Source organism: Ranitomeya imitator, chromosome 5, assembly GCF_032444005.1.
Source record: "Ranitomeya imitator isolate aRanImi1 chromosome 5, aRanImi1.pri, whole genome shotgun sequence".
Classification (NCBI taxonomy): domain Eukaryota; kingdom Metazoa; phylum Chordata; class Amphibia; order Anura; family Dendrobatidae; genus Ranitomeya; species Ranitomeya imitator.
This window is the reverse complement of record NC_091286.1, coordinates 73576284-73594240: the sequence shown is the minus strand read 5'-3', so window position 1 is coordinate 73594240 and position 17957 is coordinate 73576284. Positions and strand designations below refer to the sequence as shown.

Genomic DNA, 17957 nt, shown 5'->3' with positions numbered 1-17957 from the left:
TGGACCAAAATATGGAAAAATTATAGCTCTCAAAATGTGGTATTGCAAAAAATATTTTTTGCAATAAAAAGGGTCTTTCAGTGTGTGACGGCTGCCAATCATAAAAATCCGCTAAAAAACTCGCTATAAAAGTAAATCAAAACCCCCCTTCATCACCCCCTTAGTTAGGGAAAAATAAAAAAAAATGTATTTATTTCCATTTTCCCATTAGGGCTAGGGTTAGGGCTAGGATTAGGGCTAGGGTTAGGGCTAGGGCTAGGGTTAGGGCTAGGGTTAGGGCTAGGGCTAGGGTTAGGGTTAGGGCTAGGGTTAGGGCTAGGGCTAGGGTTAGGGTTAGGGCTAGGGTTAGGGCTAGTGTTAGGGTTAGGGCTAGGGTTAGGGCTAGGGTTAGGGTTAGGGTTAGGGCTAGGGTTAGGGTTAGGGTTAGGGCTAGGGTTAGGGTTAGGGTTGGGGCTACAGTTAGGGTTGGGGCTAAAGTTAGGGTTAGGGTTTAGATTACATTTACAGTTGGGAATAGGGTTGGGATTAGGGTTAGGGGTGTGTCAGGGTTAGAGGTGTGGTTAGGGTTACCGTTGGAATTAGGGTTAGGGGTGTGTTTAGATTAGGGTTTCAGTTATAATTGGGGGGTTTCCACTGTTTCGGCACATCAGGGGCTCTCCAAACACGACATGGCGTCCGATCTCAATTCCAGCCAATTCTGCGTTGAAAAAGTAAAACAGTGCTCCTTCCCTTCCGAGCTCTCCTGTGTGCCCAAACAGGGGTTTACCCCAACATATGGGGTATCAGCGTACTCAGGACAAATTGGACAACAACTTTTGTGGACCAATTTCTCCTGTTACCCTTGGAAAAATACAAAACTGGGGGCTAAAAAATAATTTTTGTGGGAAAACAAAAAGATTTTTTATTTTCACGGCTCTGCGTTATAAACTGTAGTGAAACACTTGGGGGTTCAAAGTTCTCACAACACATCTAGATAAGTTCATTGAGGGGTCTAGTTTCCAATATGGGGTCACTTGTGGGGGGTTTCTACTGTTTAGGTACATTAGGGGCTCTGCAAACGCAATGTGACGCCTGCAGACCAATCCATCTAAGTCTGCATTCCAAATGATGCTCCTTCCCTTCCGAGCCCTCCCATGCGCCCAAACGGTGGTTCCCCCCCACATATCGGGTATCAGCGTACTCAGGACAAATTGGACAACAACATTTAGGGTCCAATTTCTCCTGCTAACCTTGGAAAAATACAAAACTGGGGGCTAAAATATAATTTTTGTGGAAAAAAAAATATTTTTTATTTGCATGGCTCTGCGTTATAAACTGTAGTGAAATACTTGGGGGTTCAAAGCTCTCACAACACATCAAGATGAGTTCCTTAGGGGGTCTACTTTCCAAAATGGTGTCACTTGTGGGGGGTTTCTACTGTTTAGGTACATTAGGGGCTCTGCAAACGCAATGTGACGCCTGCAGACCATTCCATCTAAGTCTGCATTCCAAATGGCGCTCCTTCCCTTCCGAACCCTCCCATGCGCCCAAACGGTGGTTCCCCCCCACATATGGGGTATCAGCGTACTCAGGACAAATTGGACAACAACTTTTGGGGTCCAATTTCTCCTGTTACCCTAGGGAAAATACAAAACTGGGGGCTAAAAAATAATTTTTGTGGGAAAAAAATTTTGTTTTATTTTTATGGCTCTGCATTATAAACTTCTGTGAAGCACTTGGTGGGTCAAAGTGCTCACCACACCTCTAGATAAGTTCCTTAGGGGGTCTACTTTCCAAAATGGTGTCACTTGTGGGGGTTTCAATGTTTAGGCACATCAGTGGCTCTCCAAACGCAACATGGCGTCCCATCTCAATTTCTGTCAATTTTGCATTGAAAAGTCAAACTGCGCTCCTTCCCTTCCGAGCTCTCCCATGCGCCCAAACAGTGGTTTACTGCCACATATGGGGTATCAGCGTACTCAGGACAAATTGGACAACAACTTTTGAGGTCCAATTTCTTCTCTTACCCTTGGAAAAATAAAAAATTGGGGGCAAAAATATAATTTTTGTGAAAAAATATGATTTTTTATTTTTACGGTTCTGCATTATAAACTTCTGTGAAGCACTTGGTGGGTCAAAGTGCTCACCACACATCCAGATAAGTTCCTTAGGGGGTCTACTTTCCAAAATGGTGTCACTTGTGGGGGGTTTCAATGTTTAGGCACATCAGTGGCTCTCCAAACGCAACATGGCGTCCCATCTCAATTCCTGTCAATTTTGCATTGAAAAGTCAAATAGCGCTCCTTCCCTTCCGAGCTCTCCCATGCGCCCAAACAGTGGTTTACTGCCACATATGGGGTATCAGCGTACTCAGGACAAATTGGACAACAACTTTTTGGGTCCAATTTCTCCTGTTACCCTTGGTAAAATAAAACAAATTGGAGCTGAAGTAAATTTTTTGTGTAAAAAAGTTAAATGTTCATTTTTATTTAAACATTCCAAAAATTCCTATTAAACACCTGAAGGGTTAATAAACTTCTTGAATGTGGTTTTGAGCACCTTGAGGGGTGCAGTTTTTAGAATGGTGTCACACTTGGGCATTTTCTATCATATAGACCCCTCAAAATGACTTCAAATGAGACGTGGTCCCTAAAAAAAAATGGTGTTGTAAAAATGAGAAATTGCTGGTCAACTTTTAACCCTTATAACTCCCTAACAAAAAAAAAAATTGGTTCCAAAATTATGCTGATGTAAAGGAGACATGTGGGAAATGTTACTTATTAAGTATTTTGTGTGACATATCTCTGTGATTTAATTGCATAAAAATTCAAAGTTTGAAAATTGCGAAATTTTCAAAATGTTCGCCAAATTTCCATTTTTTTCACAAATAAACGCAGGTACTATCAAAGAAATTTTACCACTATCATGAAGTACAATATGTCACGAGAAAACAATGTCAGAATCACCAGGATCCGTTGAAGCGTTTCGGAGTTATAACCTCATAAAGGGACAGTGGTCAGAATTGTAAAAATTGGCCTGGTCATTAACGTGCAAACCACCCTTGGGGGTAAAGGGGTTAATTTTACTTCAAATATTTTTTACATTAATATTCAATGAGATGTAAACATAAGTGATGTTAAAACCCTTAAATGTTTCTAGGTGAAGCATAAATGAATCTTTTAAGCAAATCTGCATTATCTAATACCATTAAAGAGATTTTCACACTAATTATCGTGCATTAATAACATGGAAACTCCATTGATCGCGGAAACAAGTAATCACCATTACCTTTACCCCTGTGGAACAGATAGATATACACATTCTGTCTTGCTCATACCATGTGCATTATTGTTCTATTCACATTGACCTCCATTCTCAAGAATTTGTTTTTTTTTAGCTGTCGGAACCCCAGTGATCACCTGTCCTGTGTAGAGGTGGTAAATGTTTTTAGTGGGGTAACCCCCTCTAAAGGATATGTACACTACAGTATAGAAAGAATTTTTTGGGGGATAAATTTATCTGTAAATAAAAAAATGGATCATCTTTGTAGTAGGTCGTAATAATGCAAATATTACTATTCTGTTTCTATAGCTTGTACACCTCCACAGTAAGGGCTCACTCACACGTCTGATTTTCTCGTATGAGTGTTATCCTTTATTTTCACAGATATCACTCATACCTATGATATTCTATGGGGCTGTGCACATTTCCATTTTTTTCCCCACACAGACCAAGTGATCTTCGTAAAAATATCGGACACATCTGATTTTGATAAGGGCATTGGATCAAAATTGGATATGTGTCCGATATTGGCAATGCAAGTCAATGGAACCATGTAGAAAATGGGACATGCGATTACCCTGTGGAGTATCATGTGCAAACACTATCTGCGAAAAAAAAACAATAGAATTCGTACGCGAAAAACTGGCGTGTGAATGAACCATAAGGGCTCAGTCAGATGTCAGTATTTTCCACATACGAGAAAAACTGACCAGTTTCATCAGGGTTTGATCAGATTGTGGTTCGAGTGTCATCAGTTTTTGTTGTATGTGGAGAAAAGAAATAACGTTTCTCCACCTTCTCCTTTCTGAAGTCCGTGAATAACGGACCGCACTCGCCTGTCTGATTTTTTTTTTTTTTTCATCGACCCATACATGTGCATTGCCGATTTTGATTTGACACTCAGAACAAATTCAGACATGTCTTTATTTTTTCCGCGGAGCATTCACTCCAAGGAAAAAAAATTGGACATCCCTATAAAATATCATGGTAAAATCACGAATAACACCCGTACACGAAAAATCAAGAGTTGTGAACGAGACCTAAGAGAGAAGAGTCGAACCCTGGTGTGGTCTGAATTTTCAGTCAGACTCACTTCCATGTTTCCTTTTCTTTGCGCTTTGCATACACTCAGTGGGTTGTCAAGTAGTTGGGAACAGATAATGGTTGGAATCCAAGAGTTTGGCCCCAATCATTATTAAGTGATGGCAAGATGTTCATAAGTTACAGACGTGACGGTTATTTACCTTGATGACTCCATTCCCTGCTTTAATCACTTTTTGGAGGAGTGTAGTGAGTGTTTGGTGTCGTAAACTACACGTGAATCGTCCTTATGCAACTTGCTTGTTCTTCTGTCTTGATAGTTGGTAAAATTACATTTAGCTTTGAAGACGTCGATGCACGTGGATCTTTTGTTGCACAGTATGTCCTCTGTGGGGTGCTTTTCCTTATTTGTACTCTGTGTTTGTATGTCTTTCAGCAATGGGTAGAAGGGCTAAAATCTATCACGCATAACTTTAGAGCCAACAACGTCAGTCCAATGACATGTCTCAAAAAACAGTAAGTGTCCTCCATGTGTCTGCTTGTTTTCTAAATTATGTACAGTATTCATGTTGTTACTGTTATGTATTTTTGGCCAAGAGGAACACAATACCTCATCATGAAAGATGGAGTGGAGGTACTGGATAGAACATGGCTGCCTACTTATAGCCCCAGTCCCACCTTACTGCCCTGAGAGCCAGAATTAAATAGCCGAGATGGAAATATCTGTTTCTATTCTGTAAACAGCCAAATGGGTTGCCCTGTGCTGTTCCTGTATTTCCTATTAACTTCTATAGGAGTTATGGGAACAGTGTAATGCAGCCTGCACTTGTGGCCTCAGCAATAAATGCCTGAGATCTGTATAGCCCTTTAATTTGGCTGCATTATCACCTACTGGTTTGTTTTAATTAAAAACTAAGTATAATCTGACCATAATATTTTAATTTATGCCATCATTGTCCTTTGTGAACATTTTCTTTATCTCCATCAGTACAGGGAGGAAGAAATAATCCCTTTCTTGCCTTTCAATTCATTATGTTCAGGGTCTCATTGATAGTCTTACTAAGCTGCTGTTAATGAATCTTATATTCCTTATTATGTTATCCTATTAAAAATCTGCATAATGGTGTCTAAATGTGACTTGTGGGTCTGACTGGATTTTTACCACCTTTTAAATGACCTGTTAGCTTCCCTGACATCTGTGGGTTTCCTGTAAATTAACAGTTTTGGAACTTTATTTTTTCTTACCACACTGGGCCCGGATTCTTCATTGTTGTTTTTCCACTTTTTATAGAATAATTAGCTTTTTTAGTGGCTTAAGTATATGCGCCGTTTTCGCTCTAAGTTTTGTGCCATTTTTAAAGGGAATCTGTTAGTAGGATCAACCCTGCTAAGTTGTCTATGTGAGCATGTAAGTCATAGGACTTTGAATAACATGATACCTTGATACCTGCGATCTGATCTCTTGACATCTTGTGTTTGAGCTGTTTAGGGCTACGGGCTGGATACACATCTGCAGGTGAATCTGCCTCCAGAGATTATTTTAAATAAAAGGAGAGTTACCAGTGTGAGACATGTACTAACACAGTATGGTAGAACTGAACTCTGTCACATAACAAACATGTTAGCAGCTGCAGCTCTCACAGCTCTGCTGTATTACAACAGTAATACAACCCTGTCTGCCTATGAGGTGGAAGCTGGATCTGAGAGGAACCTGCAGATGTGTCAGGTATAAGCACACACAGCTCTGCAAGGAGATCAGGAGAGCAGACAGCAGCCATTACACATCAATCTGGTAACGCCTCCTTCATGTAAAATAATCTCTGGTGGCAGAAATCAATGTCTGGCCCATAGTCCTGAAAAACTCATTTACATATAAGTAAAACATGGATTTCTCTGGAATAAAACATCAGATCTCAGATATCAAGGTATCATTTTATTCCTATGACCCGCGTGCCCATATTGACGGCTTAGGAGGGTTGATCCTACTGACAAATTCACTTTCTTTTTTTTACAGATTTTTTTATTTGTTCTCAACAACTTTGGTTATCCAGATGTCTTTTTCTAATGTTTCACTCCTGTCCTTACCTAAAGTAAAGTTTCAATTTGGCACAGTTGTGACTTTTTAAGGATTTTGTGACTTATTTGTGCTTAAAAGCTAAAACGATCAAAGACAAAAATACAGAGCATTTATGATTTGGCACCCAATTCATGAACCACTGCTCCATTTTAGTGCAAAAAACAAAGGCAAATGCCACTAGACAAAAAAAAAAAGAAAATTGACCTCAATAAATTGGAAATGATGAATCGGGCCTTTGTTGTGCTGTTCTTGCTGGAAATGTATGCTGAAATTGATAACTAGGCATTACTATTTGCTATGTCAAAGGGGTTGACTGTGTAATTTACACTGACAGTCTCAGTGTGTGTAAGGGCCCATCCTGCAGACAAGAATCGTGACATCCAGTAATTTATTGATGCATTTCCAGGAGGGGTGACAGTGGAAAATAATGCAGAGTTTTAATGAGTTAAATAGGTATTCCCATCTCCAAGATCCTACCCCAATATATAGTAGGTGTAATAATATTAGCAAACCTCCAATTAAAATATAGTGTAGTTCTTCTGATTCGCTATATCTCTTTCCTCTTGTGCAGGCATTGCAGTAGCTTAGGTATCAATGGTTACGACAACTAGCATCTAGATATCTAACTGTCACTATATGAGTTGACGTAACCATGGATACCTAAGCTACTGTACATGGGGTAAGTGAGATAGTGAATCAGAAGGACTACACTACATTTCTAATTGGAGGTATTTGCTACTATTATTTTTTTGTTACACCTACTTCATATTGGGATAGGATTTTGGAGATTAGAATACCCCTTTAATGCAGAGTTTCAAAAGATGGTCCAAAATTATTTAATGGGGAATGCAAACATAACTGTTTGTGTATTTGTTTTAATGTTTACTTGATGTATTTATCTGTGTATACATAATGATATCATGGACATATGCACTATATACACTGCTCAAAAAAATAAAGGGAACACACAACAGAATATAACTCCAAGTAAATCAAACTTCTGTGAAATCAAACTGCCCACTTAGGAAGCAACACTGATTGACAATCAGTTTCACATGCTGTTGTGCACATGGAGTAGACAACAGATGGAAATTATTGGCAATTATCAAGACACCCTCAATAAAGGAGTTGTTCTGCAGGTGGGGACCACAGACCACATCTCAGTACCAATGCTTTCTGGTTGATGTTTTGATAACTTTTGAATGTTGGTTGTGCTTTCACACTCGTGGTAGCATGAGACGGACTCTACAACGCACACAAGTGGCTCAGGTAGTGCAGCTCATCCAGAATGGCACATCAATGCGAGCTGTGGCAAGAAGGTTTGCTGTGTCTGTCAGCGTAGTGTCCAGAGGCTGGAGGAGCTACCAGGAGACAGGCCAGTACACCAGGAGACGTGGAGGGGCCATAGGAGGGCAATAACCCAGGAGCAGGACCACTACCTCAACCTTTGTGCAAGGAGGAACAGGAGGAGCACAGCCAGAGCCCTGCAAAATGACCTCCAGCAGGCCACAAATGTGCATGTGTCTGTACAAAGGGTTAGAAACCGACTCTATGAGGATGGTCTGTGTGCCCGACGTCCACAGATGGGGGTTGTGCTCACAGCCGAACACCATGCAGGACGCTTGGCATTTGCCACAGAACACCAGGATTGGCAAATTCACCACTGGCGCCCTGTGCTCTTCACAGATGAAAGCAGGTTCACACTGAGCACATGTGACAGACGTGACAAAGTCTGGAGACGCCGTGGAGAGCGATCTGCTGCTTGCAACATCTTTCAGCATGACCGGTTTGGCAGTGGATCAGTAATGGTGTGGGATGGCATTTCTTTGGAGGGCACCACAGCCCTCCATGTGCTCACCAGAGGTAGCGTGACTGCCATTAGGTACCGAGATGAGACCCCTTGTGAGGCCATATGCTGGTGCGGTTGGCCCTGGGTTCCTCCTAATGCAGGACAATGCCAGACCTCATGTGGCTGGAGTGTGTCAGCAGGTCCTGCAAGATGAAGGCATTGAAGCTATGGACTTGTCCACCCGTTCCCCAAGCCTGAATCTGATTGAACACATCTGGGACATCATGTCTTGCACCATCCACCAACGTCACATTGCACCACAGACTGTCCAGGAGTTGGCAGATGCTTTATTCCACGTCTGGGAGGAGATCCCTCAGGAGACCATCCACTGCCACAAGGAGCATGCCCAGGCATTGTAGGGAGGTCATACAGGCATGTGGAGGCCACACACACTACTGGGCATCATTTCCTTGTCTGGAGGCATTTCCGCTAAAGTTGGATCAGCCTGTAACTAAATTTTCCACTTTGATTTTGAGCATCATTCCAACTCCAGACCTCCGTGGGATATTAGTTGTGATTTACATTGATCATTTTTAGGTTTTATTGTTTTCAACACATTCCACTATATTTCTTTCAGTGATATCTAGGATGTGGGATTTTAGTGTTCCCTTTATATTTTTGAGCAGCATTTTGAGGCTCTGGATTAGTGACTCTTCTTGTAATCCATTGTACATGGTGTTTTCTAAGCCATTAGACTAGTTCTCTGCTCCCTTCGCTTCCACACCGGTAGGTGAGCAGAGTTGGTGACTTCACGTCTACTGACCACTGACAAACACACCGGCAGCCTGGCATGTCTGTAGATGTGATATCACTGTCCCCGCTCACCTTGCCATGTGCTGCATCACGATAAACATATTAAAGTAGCCAAGGGTTTAATGTAACACTTTATTGCAAATATAATGTATTGAAGATAAAAACAAACCCTGGAAGACTCTGTTCACACTTTATGGACTAATATTGTTAATTCTCATATATTGGTATAAATGTTTTTATTTCCGGAAGAAAACAATACAATACTGCCAAAGTATTGCCATTTTCACAGTCTTAAATGTGCAGTAAATATCAGAAATGGTGAAAAAATGGCTCAAGCAACATGCAGTTACAGATTTATAGACACAGATCCATCGATTCAAACCTATCACAGAGCAGGTTAATCCAGAGAAATTAAAATCCCATGAGGCACATGCTAATTGTCCAATGTTAGGGGAAAATTCTTTCCTGACTGCATATATGGCAATTAGACAAATTTCCTGTATCAACATCCCTTCTTAAAGTTTAGTACACATAACCTGTGTTATTATATTCATCAAGAAAGGCATATAGGGCCACATTGAACTTGTTCAGTAAAGCGACCATCAAAACATTAGTTGACTGAACGATCCTTAATCTCCCTGATCGTACAGTAAAGAATCCGCAGTCTCATTGCTCATGCAGTAAAGAATCCATAGTCTCACTACTTGTACAGTAGATAATCCATAATCTCACTGATCATACAGTAAAGATTCCATAGTCTCACTCATTGTACAGTAAATAATCCATAATCTCCTGCTTATACAGTAAAGAATCCATAGTATCACTGATGTACAGTAAATAAATAGTCTCACTCCTCATGCAGCAAAGAATCCATAATCTCATTGATCATACAGTAAATAATCCATAATCTCACTGATTGTACAGTAAAGAAACCATAGTCTGACTGATCGTACAGTAAAGAATCCATAGTCTGACTGATCGTACAGTAAAGAATCCATAGTCTCACTGATCGTACAGTAAAGAATCCATAGTCTCTCGGATCATACAGTAAAGAATCCATAGTCTCACAGATCATACAGTAAAGAATCCATAGTCTCACGGATCATACAGTAAAGAATCCAGTCTCACTGATTGTACAGTAAAGAATCCATAGTCTCACGGATCATACAGTAAAGAATCCAGTCTCACTGATTGTACAGTAAAGAATCCATAGTCTCACGGATCATACAGTAAAGAATCCAGTCTCACTGATTGTACAGTAAAGAATCCATAGTCTCACGGATCATACAGTAAAGAATCCATAGTCTCACGGATCATACAGTAAAGAATCCATAGTCTCACTGATCGTACAGTAAAGAATCCATAGTCTCTCGGATCATACAGTAAAGAATCCATAGTCTCACTGATCGTACAGTAAAGAATCCATAGTCTCTCGGATCATACAGTAAAGAATCCATAGTCTCATGGATCATACAGTAAAGAATCCATAGTCTGACTGATTTTACAGTAATACAGACCATGAAACCACCCAAAAAAAGTATGCAGGCTAGAACAGAATTAAAATACGCCTTTATTAATAAAAGTGGCAATTGATTACAATAATTAAAAAATAAATAAAAACGTGCACAGAACTAAGACTGAAAAAATATATAAGAAAATATATAAGAACATATATTCACAGCGACCCCAGGAAACCTCAATATAAAGATTATTTATATCTAACCCAGCTGTGTATACCATAATGTGCAAAGGAGCAATTATTTAAGCGCCATGTGATAAAAAAAATCAATTTTTTAGAACATTTTTTTTATCAATTTTAAAAACATATAAAAACCACAATATAGTGCAGTGCACCAAACTCAAGGACAAAACCAAAATATTATGTGATAAACATCTATCAAAAATTTAATCAGAAAATAAATAAAACACTAAAAGTGGAAAGACCATGAATATATGGTCAAGAAATGTGCAAAATATATATTAAAAAAAAATATAAAAGTGCTGAAGTGCAAAAAACCATAGACCATAGATTAAGATCAGGCATTGTACAAATATGAATCAAAAAGTACAAAAATTATATAGAGTAGCACAACGAGATATAAGTAGTATACCTGGGGAATAGACTGGGTCCCGTGCCTGCACGGTGATAGATATTTATCACATAATATTTTGGTTTTGTCCTGTAGTTTGGTGCACTGCACTATATTGTGGTTTTTGTATAAATCATTTTTATTGAACACAGCAATAAAGAATAAAGGTAAACAATACAAACTGGAAAATCTGTGCAATGATAGGCAGTAATTACAAGTCAAACATGAGGAGCATTGTTACAGCATTTAAGACTTATAATTTAACTTTCTGATTGATACTGCTATTGGCTGTCCTGAGATTATGAGGTAATAACAATAGAAAACAGCCGGGATAGTTGGTAACCGTTGATAGGTTACTTTGTATTCATTTACTATACAAACATATACACATATACATATATACAGTGGGGCAAAAAAGTATTTAGTCAGTCAGCAATAGTGCAAGTTCCACCACTTAAAAAGATGAGAGGCGTCTGTAATTTACATCATAGGTAAACCTCAACTATGGGAGACAAACTGAGAAAAAAAAATCCAGAAAATCACATTGTCTGTTTTTTTAACATTTTATTTGCATATTATGGTGGAAAATAAGTATTTGGTCAGAAACAAAATTTCATCTCAATACTTTGTAATATATCCTTTGTTGGCAATGACAGAGGTCAAACGTTTTCTGTAAGTCTTCACAAGGTTGCCACACACTGTTGTTGGTATGTTGGCCCATTCCTCCATGCAGATCTCCTCTAGAGCAGTGATGTTTTTGGCTTTTCGCTTGGCAACACGGACTTTCAACTCCCTCCAAAGGTTTTCTATAGGGTTGAGATCTGGAGACTGGCTAGGCCACTCCAGGACCTTGAAATGCTTCTTACGAAGCCACTCCATCGTTGCCCTGGCGGTGTGCTTTGGATCATTGTCATGTTGAAAGACCCAGCCACATTTCATCTTCAATGCCCTTGCTGATGGAAGGAGGTTTGCACTCAAAATCTCACGATACATGGCCCCATTCATTCTTTCATGTACCCGGATCAGTCGTCCTGGCCCCTTTGCAGAGAAACAGCCCCAAAGCATGATGTTTCCACCACCATGCTTTACAGTAGGTATGGTGTTTGATGGATGCAACTCAGTATTCTTTTTCCTCCAAACACGACAAGTTGTGTTTCTACCAAACAGTTCCAGTTTGGTTTCATCAGACCATAGGACATTCTCCCAAAACTCCTCTGGATCATCCAAATGCTCTCTAGCAAACTTCAGACGGGCCTGGACATGTACTGGCTTAAGCAGTGGGACACATCTGGCACTGCAGGATCTGAGTCCATGGTGGCGTAGTGTGTTACTTATGGTAGGCCTTGTTACATTGGTCCCAGCTCTCTGCAGTTCATTCACTAGGTCCCCCCGCGTGGTTCTGGGATTTTTGCTCACCGTTCTTGTGATCATTCTGACCCCACGGGGTGGGATTTTGCGTGGAGCCTCAGATCGAGGGAGATTATCAGTGGTCTTGTATGCCTTCCATTTTCTAATTATTGCTCCCACTGTTGATTTCTTCACTCCAAGCTGGTTGGCTATTGCAGATTCAGTCTTCCCAGCCTGGTGCAGGGCTACAATTTTTTTTCTGGTGTCCTTTGACAGCTCTTTGGTCTTCACCATAGTGGAGTTTGGAGTCAGACTGTTTGAGGGTGTGCACAGGTGTCTTTTTATACTGATAACAAATTTAAACAGGTGCCCTTACTACAGGTAATGAGTGGAGGAAAGAGGAGACTCTTAAAGAAGAAGTTACAGGTCTGTGAGAGCCAGAAATCTTGATTGTTTGTTTCTGACCAAATACTTATTTTCCACCATAATATGCAAAAAAAATGATAAAAAAACAGACAATGTGATTTTCTGGATTTTTTTTTCTCAGTTTGTCTCCCATAGTTGAGGTCTACCTATGATGTAAATTACAGACGCCTCTCATCTTTTTAAGTGGTGGAACTTGCACTATTGCTGACTGACTAAATACTTTTTTGCCCCATTGTATATATATATATATATATATACATATACACACATATATACACATACACGTACACACACACATACATATAATCAAACTGGATATAGGGAGGACAAACATAGAAAGTCAGAGAGGGGAAAGAAAGGAGGGTAGGGAGAAAAAGAGAGGGATGGAAGAGGGTGTGGGAAATTCAGGGAAGGAGTGTGGCTGCCTCCGCACCCCAGCGGACAGAACGCATGTCAAGAAATGGCCCGGACGTACACGAAAATAAGCTATATAATGTGTCGGGTTCTGGAAACCCAGAGATCTAGTTCAGGAGTTTCCCTAAAAGCGATCCAGGGGGCCCATGTGTTGTAGGTTTTTTCTGCGTTACCTGGTGACTGGTTTATCAGCTGCTCCATTCTATAAATGTTATTAAGTTCTGCCACAAATTCTGGACGGGAAGGAAATTTTTCTTGTTTCCAAAACCGAGGGATCAGATTTCTGACTGCGGTAAGAAAGTGTCTGAGGATACCCCTCTTGAACCTAGATATTGACAAGTCGCATAAAGACAACAATGCTATACTTGGTGAAGGTTGGATCTGTGTGATAGACAGCTTATTATGAAGTTCAAAGACGGCCAACCACAAATCCTTTATGGGGGGGCAGTCCCACCAGATATGCATGTAAGACCCTATTGCCTTTAAGCATCTCCAACAGGTGTCAGGAGTCGTGGGGAACACCGCATGCACCATGGCGGGGCATCTGTACCATCTTGCTAGAATCTTATAGCTCCTCTCCTGTGATACCGCGCATAATGACGATCTAGACGAGAAGAGAAGAATTTTTCCCCTGTCTTCAGATGACAAGGGCCTTCCCAGATCGTCCTCCCATTTCGAGAAAAACAATGGCCAACCCTGCAGTGGAGCCCTCCCCTCTTGGAAGATTTTATATAGCAGCGAGACAGTATGATCCAGGGGATTTGCTGATATGCAAAGCATCTCAAAGGGAGTTAGCGGCCTGCTGATATTGGCTTGTTTAGATATTGAGTGGATATAACTTTTTAGTTGTTCATAGAAGAACCAATCAACAGAGTGAGATTCCTCCTCTGGGAATAATTCCCGAAGGGACTTCATCCCAGTTTCTTTTAAGTAGTCGTGGATGATGGGTTTGGAATCTTTTCTCTTATTTAGAAATGTCTCTCTATTCAGTCCCGCCGGAAAAGCAGAATTGTCATAGATTGGAATTAAGGGACCCGGGAGAGTTGTGATCTGAAGGTCCTTGTTTCGGTTTTTAATAAGCTGCAATATGTTTCGCGTGAGGAAGGGTATGTAGGTGCCTGGTCCTAGCCCCCTGCCTCCTGTCCAAAGAACAACTTGGGAGTCGCATCCATTAAGATCGTTTTCTAGGTTTACCCACTTTTTGTTGTTTTTACTGTGATAAAGGTCCAGGATACAAGTTCCCATTGATGCATAACTATAAATCGCAAGATCCGGGAGGCCCAATCCACCCGTCAGTTTAGATCTACTTAATTTTGTATATGAAATACGGGCCCGATTATGAGACCAAATAAAACGAGTGATTATTTGTTTGAGGCGGGAAAAGAAGGAAGCTGCTAGGTATAGGGGGATTGTTTGGAAAAAATATAAGAGGCGAGGCAGGAGGTCCATCTTAACTGCGTTGATCCTACCCAACCAGGACAATTGGAGCTTGTGCCACTTCTCCAAGTCTGAGTTTGTTTTCCGTAGGGTTGGTGCAAGGTTGGTTTCAAACAGTTTAGACGTTTTGCTTGTTATTTTAATACCTAAATAAGTAAGGGAATCAAAGCACCATTTAAATGGGAAGGTCTTCCTTAATTGATCCACCAAAGGGTTTTGGAGTGAAATGTTTAGGATTTCTGATTTATGGGAATTCATTTTGAAGTTACTTAGGTGGCCGAATTTATGTAGCTCCGAAATGATGTTTGGTAGACTCGTGGAGGGGGACGTAATATATAGCAGGATGTCATCTGCAAAAAGTGCTAGCTTATGCTCTTCAGAACGTAGTTTTATACCATTAATTGATGGGTTGTTTCTCAAGGCCACAGCTAAATGTTCCATTGTTAGGATATATAGGAGGGGAGAGAGTGGGCACCCCTGCCTTGTACCATTTCTGATCGGGAACATATCCGATAGTGTGCCGTTTACCTTGACCTGAGCACTAGGGGAAGAATACAGGGCGGAGATCCTACGCAGCATGTTTTCTTTTAGGCCAATTTCCTCTAGGGTCTGAGAAATAAATTCCCAATGGACCCGGTCAAAGGCTTTTTCAGCATCAATTGACATGATACACAGGGGGTCCCCCTCTCTGCCCGCTCTGTCAATTAGAGAGATAGTTCGGATTGTATTATCCCTCGCCTCTCGACCTGGAACGAAGCCCACTTGGTCCTGGTTTATTAGTTTTGGTAAAAGGGGACATAGTCTATTGGCTAACATTTTTGCATATATTTTAATATCTAGGTTTATTAAAGAGATCGGGCGGTAATTCTCGCACGTAGAAGGGTCCTTGCCCGGCTTAGGGAGAACTGTTATGTGAGCGATGAGTGCCTGTGTAGGGAACGAGCTCCCAAGAGAGACATAATTACAGGCCTTCAGAAATATTGGACTAAGCAGAGTGTTGAATGACTTGTAAAAGCCTGCTGAGTACCCATCAGGGCCCGGGCTCTTGCCCTGTTTCAAGGCGCCAATGGTCTCAGATACCTCTTCCACTGAGAATTCCTTTTCAAGATCAAGTAGATCACCTTCAGGCAGAGTGGGTAATTTATGTTCCTGTAAATAGGATTTGATTTTATTACGGAGAGAATGTAGTGGAGCCTCTTTATAGTGACCCGCTATGTTATATAGAGATTTGTAGTATTCGCTGAAGTTGGAAAGAATATCTCTGGTATTAAAAACTTTCTTCCCCTCTTTGTTTTTAATAAAAGGAATGTAGGTATTGGGATTACGTTGATTAAGGGCTCTGGCCAAGAGTCTACCACTTTTATTGCCTAGCTGGTAAAAGCGGCTCTTGAATCTTTCTCTGAGGCATTTGGATTTTTGGTCTATAATAGTTAGCAGTTTTTGTCTGGCCGAGGAGAGCCTAGCAAATGTGCTGGCCTCAAGGTCTCGTTTATGTTTGTTTTCTAATTGGTGGATTTGTTCTGTTAAGCTAAGTATTTCCGCCGCTCTTTCTTTTTTTAACCTAGCGCCGTGGGAGATGAGGACGCCTCTTATTACACTTTTCAACGCCTCCCATTTTACAGTGGGGGACGTGGTGTCTTCCTCGTGGTCAGTCAGGAAATCTGTGATTGTTTGATCAATATTGGATTTACATATGGGATCTTGTAACAGGTTTTCATTCAGGCGCCAGGAGAAACCTGGTCTCGAGGCAGAATGAAGCAAGATTGTTAGGTAAATAGGAGCGTGATCTGACCACAGTATCGACCCCACGTCCGCCTTTACCTGCATGTCAAGCAACTTATGGGAAACGAAAAAGTAGTCTATTCTACTGTAAGTGTTATGTATTTTTGAGAAGAAGCTATAGTCCTTAGTTGTTGGGTTAATAACCCTCCAGACATCTATATTGTGGTTTTTATATATTTTTAAAATTGATTAAAAAAAATTTCTAAAAAATTTATTTTTTTATCACATGGCGCTTAAATAATTGCTCCTTTGCACATTATGGTATACACAGCTGAGTAAGATATAAATAATCTTTATATTGAGGTTCCCTGGGGTCGCTGTGAATATATTTTCTTATATATTTTCTTATATTTTTTTTTCAGTCCTAGTTCTGTGCACGTTTTTATTTATTTTTTAATTATTGTAATCAATTGCCACTTTTATTTTTATTAATAAAGGCGTATTTTAATTCTGCTCTAGCCTGCATACTTTTTTTGGGTGGTTTCATGGTCTGTATTGCTTTATGGTCCTCTTTCTGTAGTGGTTTCCACTGACAACTTTCACAGTACACCACGATTGTCTGTTTATTATTATATATAATATTGTTCTGATATATGTCACACATATTTTTTGGATTATTTCGGGTGTTCTGTGTTCTCTTAAACTGATTGTACAGTAAAGAATCCATAGTCTCACGGATCATACAGTAAAGAATCCATAGTCTCACGGATCATACAGTAAAGAATCCATAGTCTCACGGATCATACAGTAAAGAATCCATAGTCTCACTGATTGTACAGTAAAGAATCCATAGTCTCCCTGATCGTACAGTAAAGAATCCATAGTCTCCCTGATCGTACAGTAAAGAATCCATAGTCTCACGGATCATACAGTAAAGAATCCATAGTCTCACGGATCATACAGTAAAGAATCCATAGTCTCACGGATCATACAGTAAAGAATCCATAGTCTCACGGATCATACAGTAAAGAATCCATAGTCTCAAGGATCATACAGTAAAGAATCCATAGTCTCACGGATCATACAGTAAAGAATCCATAGTCTCACGGATCATACAGTAAAGAATCCATAGTCTCACGGATCATACAGTAAAGAATCCATAGTCTCAAGGATCATACAGTAAAGAATCCATAGTCTCACGGATCATACAGTAAAGAATCCATAGTCTCACGGATCATACAGTAAAGAATCCATAGTCTCACGGATCATACAGTAAAGAATCCATAGTCTCACGGATCATACAGTAAAGAATCCATAGTCTCACGGATCATACAGTAAAGAATCCATAGTCTCACTGATCGTACAGTAAAGAATCTATAGTCTCACTGATCGTACAGTAAAACTGCAACTTTGTTATGTTTACTGTTTAGGTGTATGCAAATTTTAAAATTTTATTTAGATTTATAGAGAGTGCTCCAAAAGATAACTAGTGATGAGCGAATGTGCTCTGATAAGGTGTTATCTGAGCATGCTCGTGTGC

General features: G+C 40.3%; 1 protein-coding gene across 7 annotated transcripts in view; it reads left to right on the top strand.

Annotated features, from left to right (window-relative positions):
- Positions 1-17957, top strand: part of PLCB4 (phospholipase C beta 4) — a 400742-nt gene that overhangs the window by 228796 nt on the left and 153989 nt on the right. For all 7 annotated transcript variants that reach the window (XM_069768811.1, XM_069768812.1, XM_069768808.1 and 4 more), the window contains one exon: positions 4739-4818. In XM_069768811.1, the coding sequence (XP_069624912.1) occupies positions 4739-4818 (80 nt within the window). The remainder of the gene's footprint in view (positions 1-4738; positions 4819-17957) is intronic.